Here is a 17,755-nt window from a genome sequence, read left to right on the forward strand (position 1 = left end):
AGTTCGAATACGAGTTAGGCAAAAGTAAGTGCAGAATTTATTGCAGATTGTTATTTTCTCTCACTTCATCCACTTTTGGTTTGCTCCTTCTTTTCCTTTTTATCTCCTTATAATCGGATTTTCTGGCCTTTTTGTAGTAATACATTGACCTGCTGAGCCAATGAGGTAAAATTATATTCCATACAATACGATACAATACAATGATACGATATTGTCCTTGCCTTGATAGTGTACTTGTGCTTAAAGGGGAAGTTAAGGCTAAAATCAAATTTTCACCAGTTGTAGTCTTTGGGGTGCCGAGTCGAATGGTCTTGGTCCGAGGAAGCTGAGACGCTCCCTTCCACCGAAACTGTGTACCTGCCTCCTACTAGATGGGGATTTGTATGCAAAATGTCACTAAAAGCGCCAGTTCGTTCTTATAAAAGCACGGATGACCGCGATTGGCCCATATGTTGTAGTCTTTTGGACGCTGAGTCAACTGGTTTTGGTCCGAAAAGGCTGCGATGCAGCGTTTGGCCTTTAATCCCAATCAAACATGGTTGAACAAGTGGTCACATGCTCGTGCGTACATCAGTCACCTGGTCACCATGCCAGCAGGTGACAGTTACTTTCACACCAAGGTTCAACTCAAAGGTTCAACTCGAGTGACAGAAACTTGCCCAAACATTCTGCAAGTAACAGCCTGCAGGCACGGTGACCAGGTGACTGGTCTTGGGATTAAAGAAGCGTCCCAGCTTCTTCCGTGGAGGAGACAAACTTGGCCCTCCCTGGCTTCACATATCGACTTTTTGGGTCTAGTTTTCGCGATTCCCCATTCCTTGGGGGGCCATACGAAGAGAACACACTACCGAAACAAATTCCCGGAGTGCCCCTTTAACTTCCCCTTTTACTGTTGCCGATGGCCGAATGCATGGTTGCCTGTGGAGCACATTACATACCTTTATAGTCTCCTATAACACGCATCCTGTTCGACGGCAAAAGAGGCTACAGATTTAGTTTTTCTGCACATTATCAGCAATGACTACTGGTCTTCAGCAACTTGGGTCTCCTGTAACACGCATCCTGTCTATGCTTCCGTAATGCTAACATAAGGCTCGGGATAGCACTCGCTACTGATCTTCAGAAAATTGGCCTGACTATCACTCACAATAAGACTGTTGTAATGTTCATCATTCCCAAGCGGTCACTGGTTTTTCCCACAATTTCATCGTACTGTTGTAGGACATGCTATACGACATCCTTATACCGTACAACACCGTATTGATGTCTGGCGCTGTCGCCTTCATCTCTGGCGCGGGTGTAATCTTTTGACAAGGTACATGCGTTATAATAGACCAATCCCTTTGGCTGGGTTCGTGAAAAGGGCCACGCGTGCAAGTCAGCTCGTGTTAAGTGCATGGTTTTGTATTTAGTTGGTATGTGGCAGCTTATGGGACAGAGAGACTTTTGCTCCCCGAGCTTGTGTATGTAAATAGTGTTTTACGTCGACCATGACGGCTCGCTTTGAATTGCAGAACGGCTGCTCCGATACGAACTCTAAAACCAGAAAAATAATAATGGCTACAATCCCCAACCATACCACAACGAACTGATCAGTTTCCATCTGTTCGAATAACATTCATGAGCTAGGCAAAAAAAAGCATAGCGCAGGGCCCTGAGCGAAATAAACGAGAGAGCTTGGAAGCTCAGGGCCCTACGCTGTGCTTTTTTTGCCTTGATGACCTAGACCAAAAAAAGCATAGGGATGTTATAAATTCTTTTAAAAAATCCTTTTTTTTAAGACATAACCTGGGATTCAAACCCGCACTATCGCGCGCCCTGCATGCATCCCCCGATACACTTCGCATACATTAGTTTGTTTGAGTCACGCCTGGCGCTATCCGTATCTACCGGCAAAAAAAGCATAGGATGTTATACTTCCTCCGTTAACAAAATCTTCGTGATGGATTTGTGAGGGGCTGGTTTGCGCACAAACTGCCGTGAAATGAGTCGCAGTCACTTTCTTGGCCTTCCCTGGCGGGCCATGAAAGAGGTACGATTCAAGGAAAGCGACCTTTCACAACAAGCCGAGCGGAATCGATGGTTGCGCTGTGGAAACATAGGTGATGACAGTTATGGCGAGCGAAACTGAAATACCACTTCTCCGAGGGGATATTGCGTTGCTAAGCCTCTCTACTACTGTAGCACTGAGTAAGTTGGAGAGTGATAAAGATCGATCAAACGGAGCAGCGAGGCCACACAATGAGCGAATGAACAAGGAGCTGCTCCGATCGCACGGCTCAATGAAAATTTTTCTGAGCTCAAGTTCTTGTTCAACCTGCGCAAAGCCCAGATTCGAATGCTAATGACTGTTGTATTATGATGTAATGCATTACGTAGCCAGGCAAGAGCATGCGCGAGATACGCATCTCGCAGCTGCCTACTTTCATGCAGCATCCTTTAGATGTCGTGGTTCTTATGATTTGCCTACAATGGCCAAGTGAGAATATAATCCTATCGTAAACAACTAACTTGTTTACCCCGAAACATGGTGTCAGAAGTAAACTAAATAAACGCCCTAGAATTGTCGCAGTAGCGCCACCGGTGCAAGAGGTAAAATGGCAGAAGCAGCCGGATTTACCCCGCCGTCGATGGATTGGCAAGCCGCAGATTTACCTGATGAATTCGAGCGGTTCCAACAATACTGCCTTCTAGTTTTCCAAGGGCCCTTTTCCGACAAGTCCGACAAGGAAAAGGTCGCCTATGTCATGCTATGGATCGGGAGAACTGGTGTTGATGCTTTCAATAGTTTCGAGTGGGATAATGCAAGCGACAAATCCAAAGTAGCTGCCGTCTTCAAGAAATTTAATAAGCATTTGCAGCCACGGGTAAATGCACGACTGGCTCGGTTTGAGCTTCAGAAATACCGCCAGCAACCCGACGAGTCTGTAGATGATTTCTTTGCGAGGTGTAAGAAGAAGACGTCCAAGTGCAAGTTCAGGGACGCTCAGGAGACTAACGATCGCCTGATAGAACAGCTAATCGTGGGGACGAAGCACTCGAAAGTGCAAGAACGCCTGCTGGAGGGTGGTAGTGATTTGACTCTGGACGAAGCGCTTGACAAGGCCCGTACTTATGAAGCAACACAGCGCCACATGGAGCAGCTGTCCACCGCCACCAGCAGCAGCCGTCTACCTGAAACGGTTCACGCCATTTCCAAATCTGTGGGACACGCAGACTGCGGCAAATGTGGACGAACCCACCACCCAAGCAAGTGCCCAGCGCACGGCTCCACCTGCAACAAATGCGGGAAGGCGAATCACTGGGCAAACGTATGCCGTTCGCAGGGGAGAGACGAGGCACATGGAAGGGGCCAGCAACGCGGACGCTGGCGCCAGAGGAGCCCCAGCCCGCGGGAGCGCTACCCCCAGAGGAGCCCCAGCCCACGGAGACGCTTCGACGCACTGCATTTCGACGCCGTCATCATCGACAGCGTCGAGCGTCACCAACCGCCACTAGAGCGAGAGGTGTTCGCGACCCTCAATGTCAGCCTGGACAACACCAACAGACCGGCCACCTTGAGAGCCAAGGTGGATACGGGCGCCCAGGGCAATATATTGCCGCTGAGAGTGTTCTGCCAAATGTTTCCCCAGCACGTCGGACCAAACGGATACCCAAAGCCGAAGTCCGTGAAGCCGTCAAGTACCACCCTCACAGCGTACGGCGGATCCAAGATAAAGCAATGCGGAACCCGTCCTATTCCGTGCTCTTACGATGGCAAGAGTCAACTCGCTGACTTCTACATCACGGACTGCCCTGGCACTGCTATCATCGGCCTCCCGACAGCGACAGCCCTGCAGTTAGTCACGCTGAACTGCGCTGTCCAGGAGAAGCCAGCGAGCATCCGAGACAAGGACGACCTGATGAAGCAATACCCGAAGTGCTTCGATGGCATTGGGAAATTCCCAGGCAAGTACCACATCACAGTGGACCCCAACGTCGTCCCGGTTGTACACCCTCCACGCCACCTCCACGCCATCGCACTGAGAGACGAGATCAAGACGGAGCTGGAGGACATGATCCAGAACGGCATCATCACCAAGATCCAGGAAGGCGAACCAACAGCATGGGTGAACAGCCTCGTGTTCCGCCTCAAAGACAATGGCAAGCTACGCCTGTGCCTAGACCCCAAGGACCTCAATCACGCCATCCTGCGAGAGCACCACGTGGTCTCCACCATTGAGGAGATCACCCCGAAGTTGAGAGGTGCCAAAGTGTTCTCGATCGTCGACGTCAAATGTGGGTACTGGAATGTGGAGCTCGACGACGAATCCAGTTACCTCACCACCTTCAACACACCATTCGGGCGCTACAGATTCCTTCGCATGCCATTCGGCCTCAAGATGTCGCAAGATGTCTTCCAAGCAAGGATCGACCAGACGTTCGAAGGGTGCTCAGGCGTCACCGGCATCGCAGACGACATCGTCACATACGGGACGTCAGACGAGGACCATGATCTCAACATGCACCAGATGATGGTTCGCTGCGAACAATCTGGTCTCAAGTTGAACCCAGACAAATGCCGCATCAAAGAGGACAAGATCAAGTTCTTCGGCATCATCTGCAGCGCTGACGGAATACAGCCCGACCCGAAGAAGGTCTCAGCGCTGAAGCAGATGGAGCACCCCGAGAACGAGGACGAGCTCCAGACGTTCCTCGGGCTAGTCACGTACATGAGCCCGTTCATACCGAATGCCAGCACACTGACCGCGCACCTGCGTGAGCTGACCAAGCCAGATACACCGTTCGCCTGGACAGACAGCCACCAGCGCACCTTCGACAAGGTCAAGGCCGCCATTTCGACAGAAGTAACGCTCAGTTACTTTGACCCAGGCAAGGCAACGACACTACAAGTCGACGCTTCCATGAAAGGTCTCGGCGCCACTCTGCTGCAGGACGACAAGCCTGTTGCATTCGCCAGCAAGAAGCTTACCGAGACGGAGTCTCGCTACGCCAATATTGAGCGTGAGCTCTTAGCTGTCGTATACGGGTGTGAAAGATTCCACACCTACCTATTCGGTCAGTCATTCACAGTAGAATCCGACCACAAGCCGCTGGAGTCAATCAAGCTCAAGCACCTCCGCGCAGCCCCGCCGCGTCTACAGCGCATGCTGCTGAAGCTGCAGCCGTACGACATGACCATCAAGTACCGCCCCGGAAAGGACATTCCGATCGCAGACGCGCTATCCCGACTGTCGCCAGAGGAAACAGAGCCAATTGAGGACCTCGACGTCAGTGTACACGCCGTGTTCCCGCAATTCAGCGATGCAGCGATGACGAGGATCCGCGAGGAGTCGGCTAAAGACGCCGAGATGTCAGCACTGAAGGAGATGATCTTCAGTGGCTGGCCATCAGAGAGGAGCGCGGTGCCGGCAATTCTGCTCCCGTACTGGAATTTCCGCGACGAGATGAGCACCGAGGACGGTCTCATCCTGAAGAGCAGTCGCGTCCTGATTCCCCCGCCAATGAGGGGGGAAATCCTCAGCAAGCTGCACGCCAGCCACCAAGGCATAGAGAAGACCAAGCTGCGAGCCAGAACGTCCGTCTTCTGGAAGGACATCAACAAGGATATCGAAGCAACTGTCTCATCTTGCACGACGTGCCAGCGCCACCAGAGCAGTCAAGCCAAGGAACCACTGATGCAGCCCGATATTCCGCCAAGGGCATGGCACACCTTAGGCACGGACCTGTTCTACCTCGGCGGGTCAGAATACCTCATTGCCGCCGACTACTACTCCAAGTACTTTATCACCCGGAAGCTGCCTGCCGGACAAGCGACCAGCAGGGCCATCATCCAGCACCTCAAGGAGATTTTCGGTGAGCACGGCATCCCAGCCGTGCTGAAGTCGGACAACGGGCCGCAATACAGCAGCCATCTGTTCGCGGAGTTTGCTGCCGAATATGGATTCCGCCACAGTACGTCGTCGCCACATCACCCGCAGAGTAACGGGTTTATCGAATCGCAAGTCAAGATCGCTAAGAGAGCTCTCGAGAAGGCAAGGGAGAGCGGGACCGACCCGCACTTAGCACTGCTGTGCATTCGCGCCACCCCAGTGTGCCAGGGCTTACCGTCGCCGGCCGAGATGCTGTTCGGTCGTCAGGTACAGGACAACCTGCCTCGCAAACACCAGCGCGACACTCGGGACGAGGCCATCCGACAGAAGCTCGAGGAACGGCAGGACCAGCAGAAAGTACACAATGACCAGCGAGCGCAGTCTCTCCGCCCCCTAGTTCCTGGTCAGCACGTCGGCATCCGCAGCCCGACCACGCACCTGTGGGAACCTGGTATCGTAACCCAGTCTGTCAACGGGCCACGGTCATACATGGTGCAGCCTGACCATGGGACAGAAGTGCGGCGCAACCGTACCCACCTCAAAGAGAGGCGGGTCCACTTCCCGCCGGATGCCAGTCTCGCAGGCCCTCAGCCGTCGAGTGACGTGCCGTCGCCGTGGAGCGACGTTAGCCAGTCTCAGCCGCCGTCACCGTGTGACGTCAGCCAGCCTGCTGAACCTGCCACCCAGCTGTATCGAACACGGTCTGGCCGCGCAGTCGCACCCAGGTCAATCCTGGATGTGTAGGGCCAGAGAGGCCTCATGGACCTGTTCGCTGATGTCACAGTAGCTGAGGTGCCATTGTTATATTGTACATAGAGCTATTGTTGGATACTATGTCTCTGTATTGTTAGCACGCCGTCGTGTGCCATTCATGATTGTTACCTTGTACATAGAGCTATTGTTGGATGTTATGTTCTATATTGTGAACACGCCGTCATATACGTACGGTATGTTATGTAGGTTGTTAAACTCCTTTATGACGAAGGGGATGTTGTATTATGATGTAATGCATTACGTAGCCAGGCAAGAGCATGCGCGAGATACGCATCTCGCAGCTGCCTACTTTCATGCAGCATCCTTTAGATGTCGTGGTTCTTATGATTTGCCTACAATGGCCAAGTGAGAATATAATCCTATCGTAAACAACTAACTTGTTTACCCCGAAACAATGACCATGTATTCTTTCAGAAGTCTGCAGTCCGATGCAAGTCTCGTTGCTAAAGAAAGTCGACTGGACTTGCTAGCCGCTGCCGTTCAGTGCTGGCAGGGGTATCCATCAGAGAAAATTGAATCAGTTTGGCTGTGCCTTTACTCCTCGTTTCGCGGAGTTCTGGAGAGCGAAGATGAAACCAGGGAGTCGTAAAATATTTTTACGACCCCATGGTGGAAACGAGGAATCGCCATCGCGGCGGATCACACAGCTTGAAAGCCAACTACTTACTTGAACGACGGCGACATCAAGGTCAGCGGAGTGTGATCAAAGAAGCCGCGCCAAGGCTGAAACGAGCTGAACAATGATTCGAGAGAGATGACGACTCGCGTGCAGCAGATGACGACAGCGACGCAGGGTCAAAAATGAGTCAAGCGAAAGCGACGCAAACTGAACTCTCTGCTCATTCCGCCAACAGTTTCTCTTGCAAAGACGCTGTACATAGGCTGAATCACTTTCGTCCAGTGATTTGCAGTCGATACAAACTGTTCTTGACCTGTTCTAAGCGTTTTCATATCCATCAAAATCCATCACGAAGTTTTTGTTAACGGAGGAAGTAAAATTTTCAATTCTATTTTTTTTTCAGGCATATCCTGGGATTCGAACCCGCACTATGGCCCTACATGCATTCCCCCATACACTTCGCATTCATACCCATTCTTCCAAGTTGTTTCACATTGTGATCTTGCATTTGAAAGCCCTATTTGAATATGCATTGTGGCCAGCCGTCTTTGATGGCACGGTACGGTAGGGGATAGGTACGGGACAGGTACGATCGAGGGTAATACGACACCGTCTCCCGTACCGTACCATCTAACACAGCTGGCCACATACAGCTGCCCGCAATATTCAAATAGGGCTTTCAAACGCAAGATAATAACGTGAAGCAACTTGGAAGAATGGGTATGAATGCGAAGTGTATGGGGGAATGCATGTAGGGCGATAGTGCGGGTTCGAATCCCAGGATATGCCTGAAACAAAATAGGAGAATTGAAAAAATTATAATATCCTTTGCTTTTTTGCCGTCAGATACGGATAGCACCAGGCGTGACACAAACACACAAACAAACACCAAATTAAAGCTGTGTGGACCCTGGCTAGCGCCAGACGTTACTGAAGTAACGTCTTCTGCATAGCTACGGGAATAAACTCTCTTTGCATTCTAGGGTAACACGACACCGTCTACCACATTGATGACCTAGGCAAAAAAGCACAGGGATGTTATAACTTTTTGATTTCTCCTATTTTTTCAAGGCATAACCTAGGATTCGAACCCACACTAGTGCACTATCGCCATGCATGCATTACCCCGATACACTTCGCATACATACTCCTTCTTCCAAGTTGCTTCATGTTATGATCTTGCATTTGAAAGCCCTGTATGAATATTGTGGCCAGCTGTTTTTGATGGTAGGGTACGGGATAGCGCCAGGCATGCCGACGTCGACAGCACATTCCAAATGGACACCACATATATCAAATGGACATCGTACATTTCAAAATGGGCGCCATCCATTTCAAATGGGCGCCATACATTTCAAATGGACCCCATACATTTCAAATGGACAACATACATTTCAAATTTGCTTGTTGTTTTCAAATGGGTACCATACACTTCAAATGAATATCATACATTTCAAATGGGCACCATACATTTCAAATGGACATCATACATTTCAGTTGTGCCCCATACACGTCAGATGTACACCACACATTTCAAATGGGCACCGTACATTTCAAATAGATAGTATACACTTCATATGAGCACCATGCATTTCAAATGGGTGCCACACATTTCAAATGGGCACCATACATTTCAAATGAGCACCATACATTTCAAATGGGCACCATACATTTCAGTTGGGCCCCATACACATCAGATGAACACCACACATTTCAAATGGGCATCATACATTTCAAATGGGTATTATACACTCCATATGACCACCATACATTTCAAATGGGCACCATACATTTCAAATGGGCGCCATACATTTCAAATGGGCACCATACATTTCAAATGGGCGCCATACATTTCAAATGGGCACCATACATTTCAAATGGGCACCATACATTTCAAATGGGCACCATACATTTCAAATGGGCGCCATACATTTCAAATGGGCACCATACATTTCAAATGGGCACCATACATTTCAAGTGGGCACCATACATTGTACATTTCAAATGGGCACCATACATTTCAGTTGCGCCCCATACACGTCAGATGTACACCACACATTTCAAATGGGTGCCATACACTTCAAATGGGCACCATACATTTCAAATGGGCACCATACATTTCAAATGGGCACCATACATTTCAAATGGGCACCATACATTTTAAATGGGCACCATACATTTCAAATGGGCGCCATACATTTCAAATGGGCACCATACATTTCAAATGGGCACCATACATTTCAAGTGGGCACCATACATTGTACATTTCAAATGGGCACCATACATTTCATATGGGCACCATACATTTCAAATGGGCACCATACATTTCAAATGGGCACCATACATTTCAAATGGGCACCATACATTTCAAACGGGCACCATACATTTCAAGTGGACACCATACATTTTAAATGGCAGCAAAAATGCCCCCAAACCTGAAAAATTTGGCGATAGGTCTCCCCTACTGACCCAATTTAGTGTGCGAATTTTTGGTGTAGAATTTTTATTACTTTCCAAGACTTTTGTCTTGAGTTTTAGAAATTCAGTCTGATTTGAGTGAAGTCCTAAATACCCTTTTCCCACCCCTATAAATGACAGGTGTTCCGTTCCATATTTGTCAATCAGACAATGAACCAAGGAGAGATCATGGCCATCAGTGCAACGATATTTTCAACAGTATTCTAGATTGAAAATGGCCATGATTCAATCCTCAATTCACTGCTGACTGACCCCCAAGGACAGGTTTGTGGCAGGCAGCTGCTGGCGACTCCATGTTGATAGATTGCAGTTACCGTCAACGCGAGATAATTGTTTCCGTTCCGCTGTAACTGCATTGTGGACACTCAGGTAGAGCAGAGAAACATTGTCGGAAAGCACATCGGGGAAACATGGGCATTCCGATATCATAAAAGAATCTCCAAAATTGCATACCATCACAACCATTTACTGCGGAGCATCAAACGGGTAGTCTCCCCGTTTTCTGTGACTATTCATAATCTGCAATGCCGCTAATCTGCCCCTCTAGACTTCCTTACAGTACAGTCGGACACCGAAGAACGTCAAAAAAACGACCAGGCTAGGATTTCATCAAGCACAGCATACCAATATATTATACACAGTGACTCAACTGTGCACGGACTGCCATACATGAAAATAAGAGCAATCTAGGCTAGGAGCAACACAGTTCTTCGGCGACCGACTGTACTGCATAGACACAACATGTGGCCATCTGGTTGCCTGAGAGAGCTGGGAGGTTTTGCATGCAAACTATGATCCCACTTCACAAGCACTATTGGACATGTGTCAGATTAAAATGTCCCAATGCAGTTCATTGACTGAAGCACAAGCGTCAATCGACAAACCCGGAGAAGCCAAGCCATTACAAATGCACATCACACTAACCAGTGACCATTCATGCCACGAAGAGTCATTTACCAGTTCTACATTGCCCATCCTCATGGGGGGGGGGCAAGAACACCCCTGAAAGCAGCAGGACTCATACGTTCTTTTCCTGACCAGGCGAGACCACACGCCGCTTGCAAACACCAGCACGATCAGTTTGACAGCAACACTCCACAACCGCGAGTACTGGTAGTTACTCCTGACAAGCTTGTTTCGTTCCATGAGAAAATGTCCGAGCTGGTGTTTGCGTCGTCCGGTCAAGAAAAGAACCTTCTACTTGTATGAATGGATGGGCCAGATTTGGATACCATCAAAATAGCTACGGAAAGCCCCGGACTAGAAAAAATGGAGCGCTCATATCGTTTTCTACATTTTAAATTTACCTTGATTGTATTTGGGGTGGAGGTGCTTCTTTGGATATCTCCACCCCCAGCGAGATGTGGTGTCTGATGTCGATGGTGTAGATGGCGGAGCGTGGATTGTGGAGCCTGAAGGAGATAAACAGGAATACAACAAAATGACTGGCAAGTGTTTCCGAAGCAAAGTGTACGGACTGCAGGTAATTGAAGGACATAATTATAAAGGTTGACAATGAGACTGGAATTTAAAACTGGAATTGTAGTGGTAGTCATTGCAAGTAGCAGTGCAGGAGTGATGTGAAGGTAGCAAACACAATGGGATAAAGAAAGATCGTGGAGTAATCACTCAGCTGAAAGGTTAATTGCAATCGGGATTGATTACTTTGACTCAGAATTCATCCGTATTGTGTGAATCACCCAGCCCACCAACCCACAAGTGAAAACTGCACAGACCCAGGCCAGAATGTAGATATACACATGATAAAGTGAAGCATACTGGACACTACAAATAAACTTAACTTTCACGATCACCTGTCGGAGAAAGGCATTGCTAGTCCGGGCATAGCAATGTGAACTGGCAGTCACAAGAAGTGGCATAGCGCTGGTCGATCCCAGGTGAAGAGGAATCTTGAAGCTGCGAGCTGTGAGGCGGCAAAGAGCTTTCCATGACACTATCGGTTAGTAGCATACACCCATGCAACAGCAGCCTGGTAGGGCCACTGTCACATAGGGAACCTAACTATGACAACAATACACACAATTCCAAACCAAGGCAACGTACCAGTAAATACTACCGTTGTAGAGCTGGATGATAGCGATGCCCCAAGACATCTTGAAGCTAGCTGTGAGAGGTATGAACTTGTCATGACACAATTTGTTAGCAGCATACACCCATGCAACAGCAGCCTGCTAGGACCACTGTCACATGGGGAACCTAACTATGACAACAATACACAAAATTCCAAACCAAGGCAACGTACCAGTAAATACTACCCTTGTCGAGCTGGATGATAGCGATGCCTCCGAGACGTCTTGACGCTAGCTGCGAGGGGTAGGAATTAATCATGACACAATTGGTTAGCAGCATACACCCATGCAACAGCAGCCTGCTAGGACCGCTGTCACATGGGGAACCTAACTATGACGACAGTGCATAACCCCACTAAGATAAGACTATAGTTACCATAGCGATAGCGCTGGTTGCTGCGGTGATAGCGTAGCGCTGGGTGTAGAAGAGTTGACCTACAGGGTTTACCTGACCCTGATCTATAGGGGGGATGTGATGTGTGTAGTATTGTGAGAGTGGGATGAGTATAATGATATGTGAGAAATAGAGGAGGGAAAAATGTGAAATTTGATGGATGCCTAACTATGAAATGGAGTCATGATGGAATAGTATGGTCATTGTTCGTTGATTGGGCAGCAGCAACATCCAGCCGCTTCACTGAGTCCAGGGCTGGGAATTGTTTGAGAGGAGCACCGACTGTCCACAGCGCGGTTAGATCTGTGTGAATGATGGGAAAGTGTAATGGAGGGCTCAGTAGAATACAAATGTGGTGCATCAGATACAGCAATCATCTACATGTATGCTAGCACAAGTGATTCACATTGTAGGATAAATTCAGGTCTTGCCTACACCACTAAAAATAATAAATTGATGTTGACGGGGGAAATAGTTGTGATGATATGCAGTAAACGCGGTCATGTTATGTTAGCTCTACTATACCTTCACCAACCTCTCTTCTTTTATTTTTCATTGAACGAAAACAAGTTCAGATTTGAGCAAAAGTTGCATTTTCTCTCCCATTCTGGGCGATTCAACGCACTCACAGACCCCTTTGGCGATGAAGGGTTTCATCATCATACACGAGCACTCCAGCTCTATTATACATTAATTCAACCGTCACACCAAATTTGGTGTTTTCACGCGTTTCGCTAGCAATGATGTACTTGCGCCGGCGCAAAAGGAGCTTTGTGATCGCCTAAGCGATCAGCAAAAGAACATGGAGTCACCAGCAAGCTGCCTTTCCACCTCCCCCCTCCCCCCCCCCCTCTTGGTTTCCACCCAGGGTTGGAACGGAACACCTGTCATTTCCTATTTTCTTAGCAACTACTCAGCAGCAATACTGGATTGCTACTAAGTAGTGCCAACACCCCCTCAAGAAATATTCCCAATCGATGCTGGATGATGCAGCCTGGATGGTAAGACAAGAAAACACACAGCCGTGCACACACCCACAAGCACCCGCATAAGACACAAACAAATACCAGGGCGTCAGCAGGCGCAGAACTTGCCCGGCTAAAACCTCATCATATAATTATGTACACCACGGGAAATAGCATACTGAAATCCATAGCAATTGTACACAGTAACAAGATACTTGCTATTCCGTTGGCCGCTGACATCATCATCTTCACCATGACACTCATCACCGTGATGCACGCATTTCCATCCTCTTGTCAACAGGTCAGTGTCGGATGAATTTCCTCAATGAACAACATAAGATGCAAAATAGCACAATACAACCAATGCTTAAATGCCAAGATCATTAGAAAAAAAGACAGTTGGATCATGTCACTAGTGTGTCAATAGGACAGACTGACACAGATAAGGATCTCATGCGCGCTGGCTACATATAACAGGCTCAGTGCTGCCAAACCGTCCGATTTTTGAAGGCTCTTCCGAAAACCGGTCCGAAAAGGGAAACATCCGAAAAGCAGCCAAAATGTCGGAGATCATTACTTTCCTATGCAGAAGTCCTGTACTTTCACTTTTCAGCGCAACTGAAGGCACAAATCACTGTACATTTGCTTCTAAAAAGGCTAGCGCTTGGCTGTGGAAGTGCGAAGTAACATGCCTGGATCAGGCTGGATGGCATGTACACTGACAGTCTGTACAGAGTCAGTGTGCGGTCACACTCATCATTACATGACAACTGTGGGGTTACCATGGCAACGAAGCGAATTTTCATGGTGTTTTAGGCGATATTTTGAATTCTCTGTAAAAAATTTGCCCAGGAGAAAAATTCGCACCACGTGGCGGTGAAGGGTGTCCGATTTTGGGCGAAAATTATTTGGCAGCACTGCAGGCTGTAGATCCACCGCTTGCATAAACCTCACAGAGTTTGTATGACGCATACAGTCGAGTAACCAGAACTTGATCTGGAATGACGAAGAATGACAGGGAGCGCAGAGAATAGCTGAACTAAATACAGACTCCGTACCATTCACATGCCCTGTATACATGCCCTGTATACATGTAGCCATTCATATGCCCTGTACACATGTAGTTCACGTGCCCTGTACACATGTAGCCATTCACATGCCCTGTATACATGCCCTGTATACATGCCCTGTATACATGCCCTGTATACATGTAGCTCACGTGTACACTGTTAACTTGGAGCAGTAGTACGGTGCTCGCGGCTGCAAGGCCAGCGCCTCGTGGCTGTCTGACTTCTGAACGGATTTCAATGTCCGCTACAAAGCCTACAGTAGCTCAGAAGGGGTCACTCCGAATTTGAAGAGTGGTTGCTGCACTGCTTTGCGGGGTATGCTGATCGCTGCACTGCTTTGCGGGGGGGGGGGGGGGGGGGGTACCCCACCTCCCAACGTACAGAAATCTGTTCTTCGCAAATCGTCTGACGTTCACCTGCTTCTTGATCAGGACTACGCGCTGGCATACATGTGGCTCACCTCGACCCTTTCATTAAAGACGGTTTGAGGTTTAAGTAGACCATTCCAATGTTCAGCCCCTCAAGGGCAAAAGGCGCATGAACAGTTGCGTAAGAACATGGCACCGACATCCGTCCATACTGCTACATTATGGTTGGGTAGTGTTAGCTGTTCATTAGCAGGTTAGGAGCCGTTAAGTCATCAAATCATAATGAAGATTGAAATCATACCTATCTGGATGCTGACAGTAGCTTTGGGATATCAGTGCAATGTGCCATCAATTTAGTTGCGCATTCGATAGTCGCTATATCGGCAGTTCACCAAGAACAAAACGCTGCCTTTTTGAAGCTCTTATTGGCGATGGTGCCATCGTGAGAATAAAGAATTCAAAGGGGAAGTTAAGCCTAGAATCAAATTTTCACCAGTTGTAGTCTTCGGGGTGCCAAGTCGAATGGGTTTGGTCCGAGGAAGCTGAGACGCTCCCTTCCTCCTTTATTCTCAATCAAACACACCACTTCCACCGAAACTGAGTAACTGTGCCCTACTACTCGTAGATGGTGAGTTGTATGCAAAATGTCACTAAAAGCGCAATTTCGTGCTTATAAAAGCACGGATGACTGCGATTGGCTCATATGTTGTAGTCTTTTGGACACTGAGTCGACTGGTCTTGGTCCGAGAAGGCTGCGAAGCAGCGTTCGGCTCTTGTTTCCAATCGAACATGGTTAAATAAGCCGTCATGTGCTCATGCGTTCACTAGTCACCTGGTCACCGTGCCTGCAGACAACTTTCACACCAAGGTTCAACTCGAGTGACAGGAACACACCCAAAACAGGCTGTAAGCAACACATTAGTTGCCCTGCAGGCACGGTGACCAGGTGACTGGTGTACGGATGAGCATGTGACCGCTTATTCAACCCTGTTTGATAGGGAATAAGGGCCGAAAGCTGCATCGCAGCCTTCTCGGACCAAGACCAGTCGACTCAGCGTCCAAAAGACTACAACATATGGGCCAATTGCGGTCATCCGTGCTTTTATAAGAACGAAATGGCGCTTTTAGTGACATTTTGCATACAAATCCCTATCTAGTAGGGCGCAGTCACCCAGTTTCGGTGGAAGTGGCGAGTTCGACTGGGAATAAAGGAGGAAGGGAGCGTTTTAGCTTCCTCTGACCAAGATCATTCGACTTAGCACCCCGAAGACTATAGCTGGTGAACATTTGATTTTAGGCTTAATTTCCCCTTTAACGGTGGCTTTTCACAAGTTTTCAGGTGGTGGTGGGTTGTACTGAAAACCTCCTCTGACTTGCATATACATGTAGTAATGGAAGCACTGCAATCATGTACACGTAGTTGTGACTGACAGAGGTAACCGGGAAGTGAAAGATGGATCATGTCCCTTAGAAGCAGGAAGTTGGGCTGAAACAACTCCCTTTTTTGTACACTGCATTGCATCGACCAAACATGCCCCCTCTCCCGCAGCTTGAAGCACTGCAGCGATCATCACACCCCGCAAAGCAGTGCAGCAACCACTCTTCAAACTCAGAGCACCCCTTCTGAGCTACCGTAGGCTTTGTAGCGGACATTGAAATCCGTTCAGTAGTCAAACAGCCACGAGCACCGGACTGCTGCTCCATTTTTGCACTGTACACGTGAACTACATGTTATGTGTGAACTATAACAACGTTTATCTAATACTAGTTTTGAACTAGTATTAGGTTATATAATACGTGAACAAACAAACAAGGCCGGTCCCGGAAGCTCGAGGTAGAGTGCTCAATGTACGAATGTACAGAGCAGTATACACACACAACAGAGGCGAAAGGCTGTGTTAGTTGTAACTTAATGTTTCAGTTTAATACGTGAACTACATGTACACAATGCATGTATGTACTGAAAGCCGTAAGGGCGCCGGCCCCGGTCGATCCGATCGGATTTCCATGTCCACGACAGTAGCCTCGGCACAAGTATGATAATCACGTGCACCACACAACGTCACTTACCGAGTCCACTGTGATGGTATGCAGCCCTGGGCTCTGCCAGCAAGGTCCTCTCACTGCTGATCCTTTCACCGAGATGTTGGATGACGCCCGTGTACTTTCTTCTCATAAGGAGGGGCTGCTGGGATAGGGAAAGGGGAGACACTTCGTCGTTTTTCGACCATGCTTTCGGGCTAATCACAGCGTGGTGGAAGCAGCATCAGTGCCTTTCGGAGTTTCCTACCGCAAATAGAACTGGCAGAACAGGGATAAGCTACAGTATAAGTATACTACGGGCTAGAGTAGAAAAGAGCATTAGGACCAAGTCTAGCGTCCAACTGTGCCGTAGATCTACTGGTATACCCGATCAGCAGCAGAAACAACATACACGTACATTCGACTCCTAATATAGCGAACACCATTGTACAGGGGAGAATTAGTTCTTTATAGCCGAAGTTAGTTATAACAGAAATGCACTCACACCATACAAGCAGCAAGTCACGACTCGAAAGTGGTCCATGACAGTATGAATGCACTTGGTTTACATGCGACCTTACGAGATTTGACTCGGGTGGAGAGCCAAGGATAAATTTATAGAAAAGAAAAAGGACCAAGGAACTATAACGGTTACGCTATAATGTCCACTAACACCACCAGTTACTTAACAATCATCTCTTGCGATAACATTGCACGGCACTGGCCAACGGTACTGACATTCTACAACGAACTGGCTAACAGCTCTAGCGACTAGAATGAACATTCGCTGATGTCCTTCACAGCTGAGACTTTCAGCTCGTGCTCGTCTTTGTTGCGCTCACCTTCCCCTCCTATGTTTTTTTTACGAGAAACCACAAACCTCGAGAACAGAATACTGCATGATAGAGGTGGCTGCAGACGCAATTGTGGTGATGAAACTGGAGCATCTCCGCCGACCTGAGGTCTCGGCTTCAGCGACACTTCAGTGCACCAAAAAGTGGGGAGGAGTAAGCACAGGGGGGAGGGGGTTGGAGCACATGTGTATAGAGGGTGAAAAACGGAAAGATGATACATGTGGTAGAGTAAAGAGGGGGATCTAGGG

General features: G+C 48.3%; 1 protein-coding gene across 1 annotated transcript; it reads left to right on the forward strand.

Annotated features, from left to right (window-relative positions):
* Positions 1-2,597: 2,597 nt before the first annotated feature.
* On the forward strand, positions 2,598-6,617 carry LOC135829196 (uncharacterized protein K02A2.6-like). The gene has a single exon (XM_065341603.1). The coding sequence runs from the start codon at positions 2,598-2,600 to the stop codon at positions 6,615-6,617; it is 4,020 nt and encodes a 1,339-aa protein (XP_065197675.1).
* The last annotated feature ends 11,138 nt before the right edge of the window (positions 6,618-17,755 follow it).

Source organism: Sycon ciliatum, chromosome 13, assembly GCF_964019385.1.
Source record: "Sycon ciliatum chromosome 13, ocSycCili1.1, whole genome shotgun sequence".
In the NCBI taxonomy this organism is placed as follows: Eukaryota; Metazoa; Porifera; class Calcarea; order Leucosolenida; family Sycettidae; genus Sycon; species Sycon ciliatum.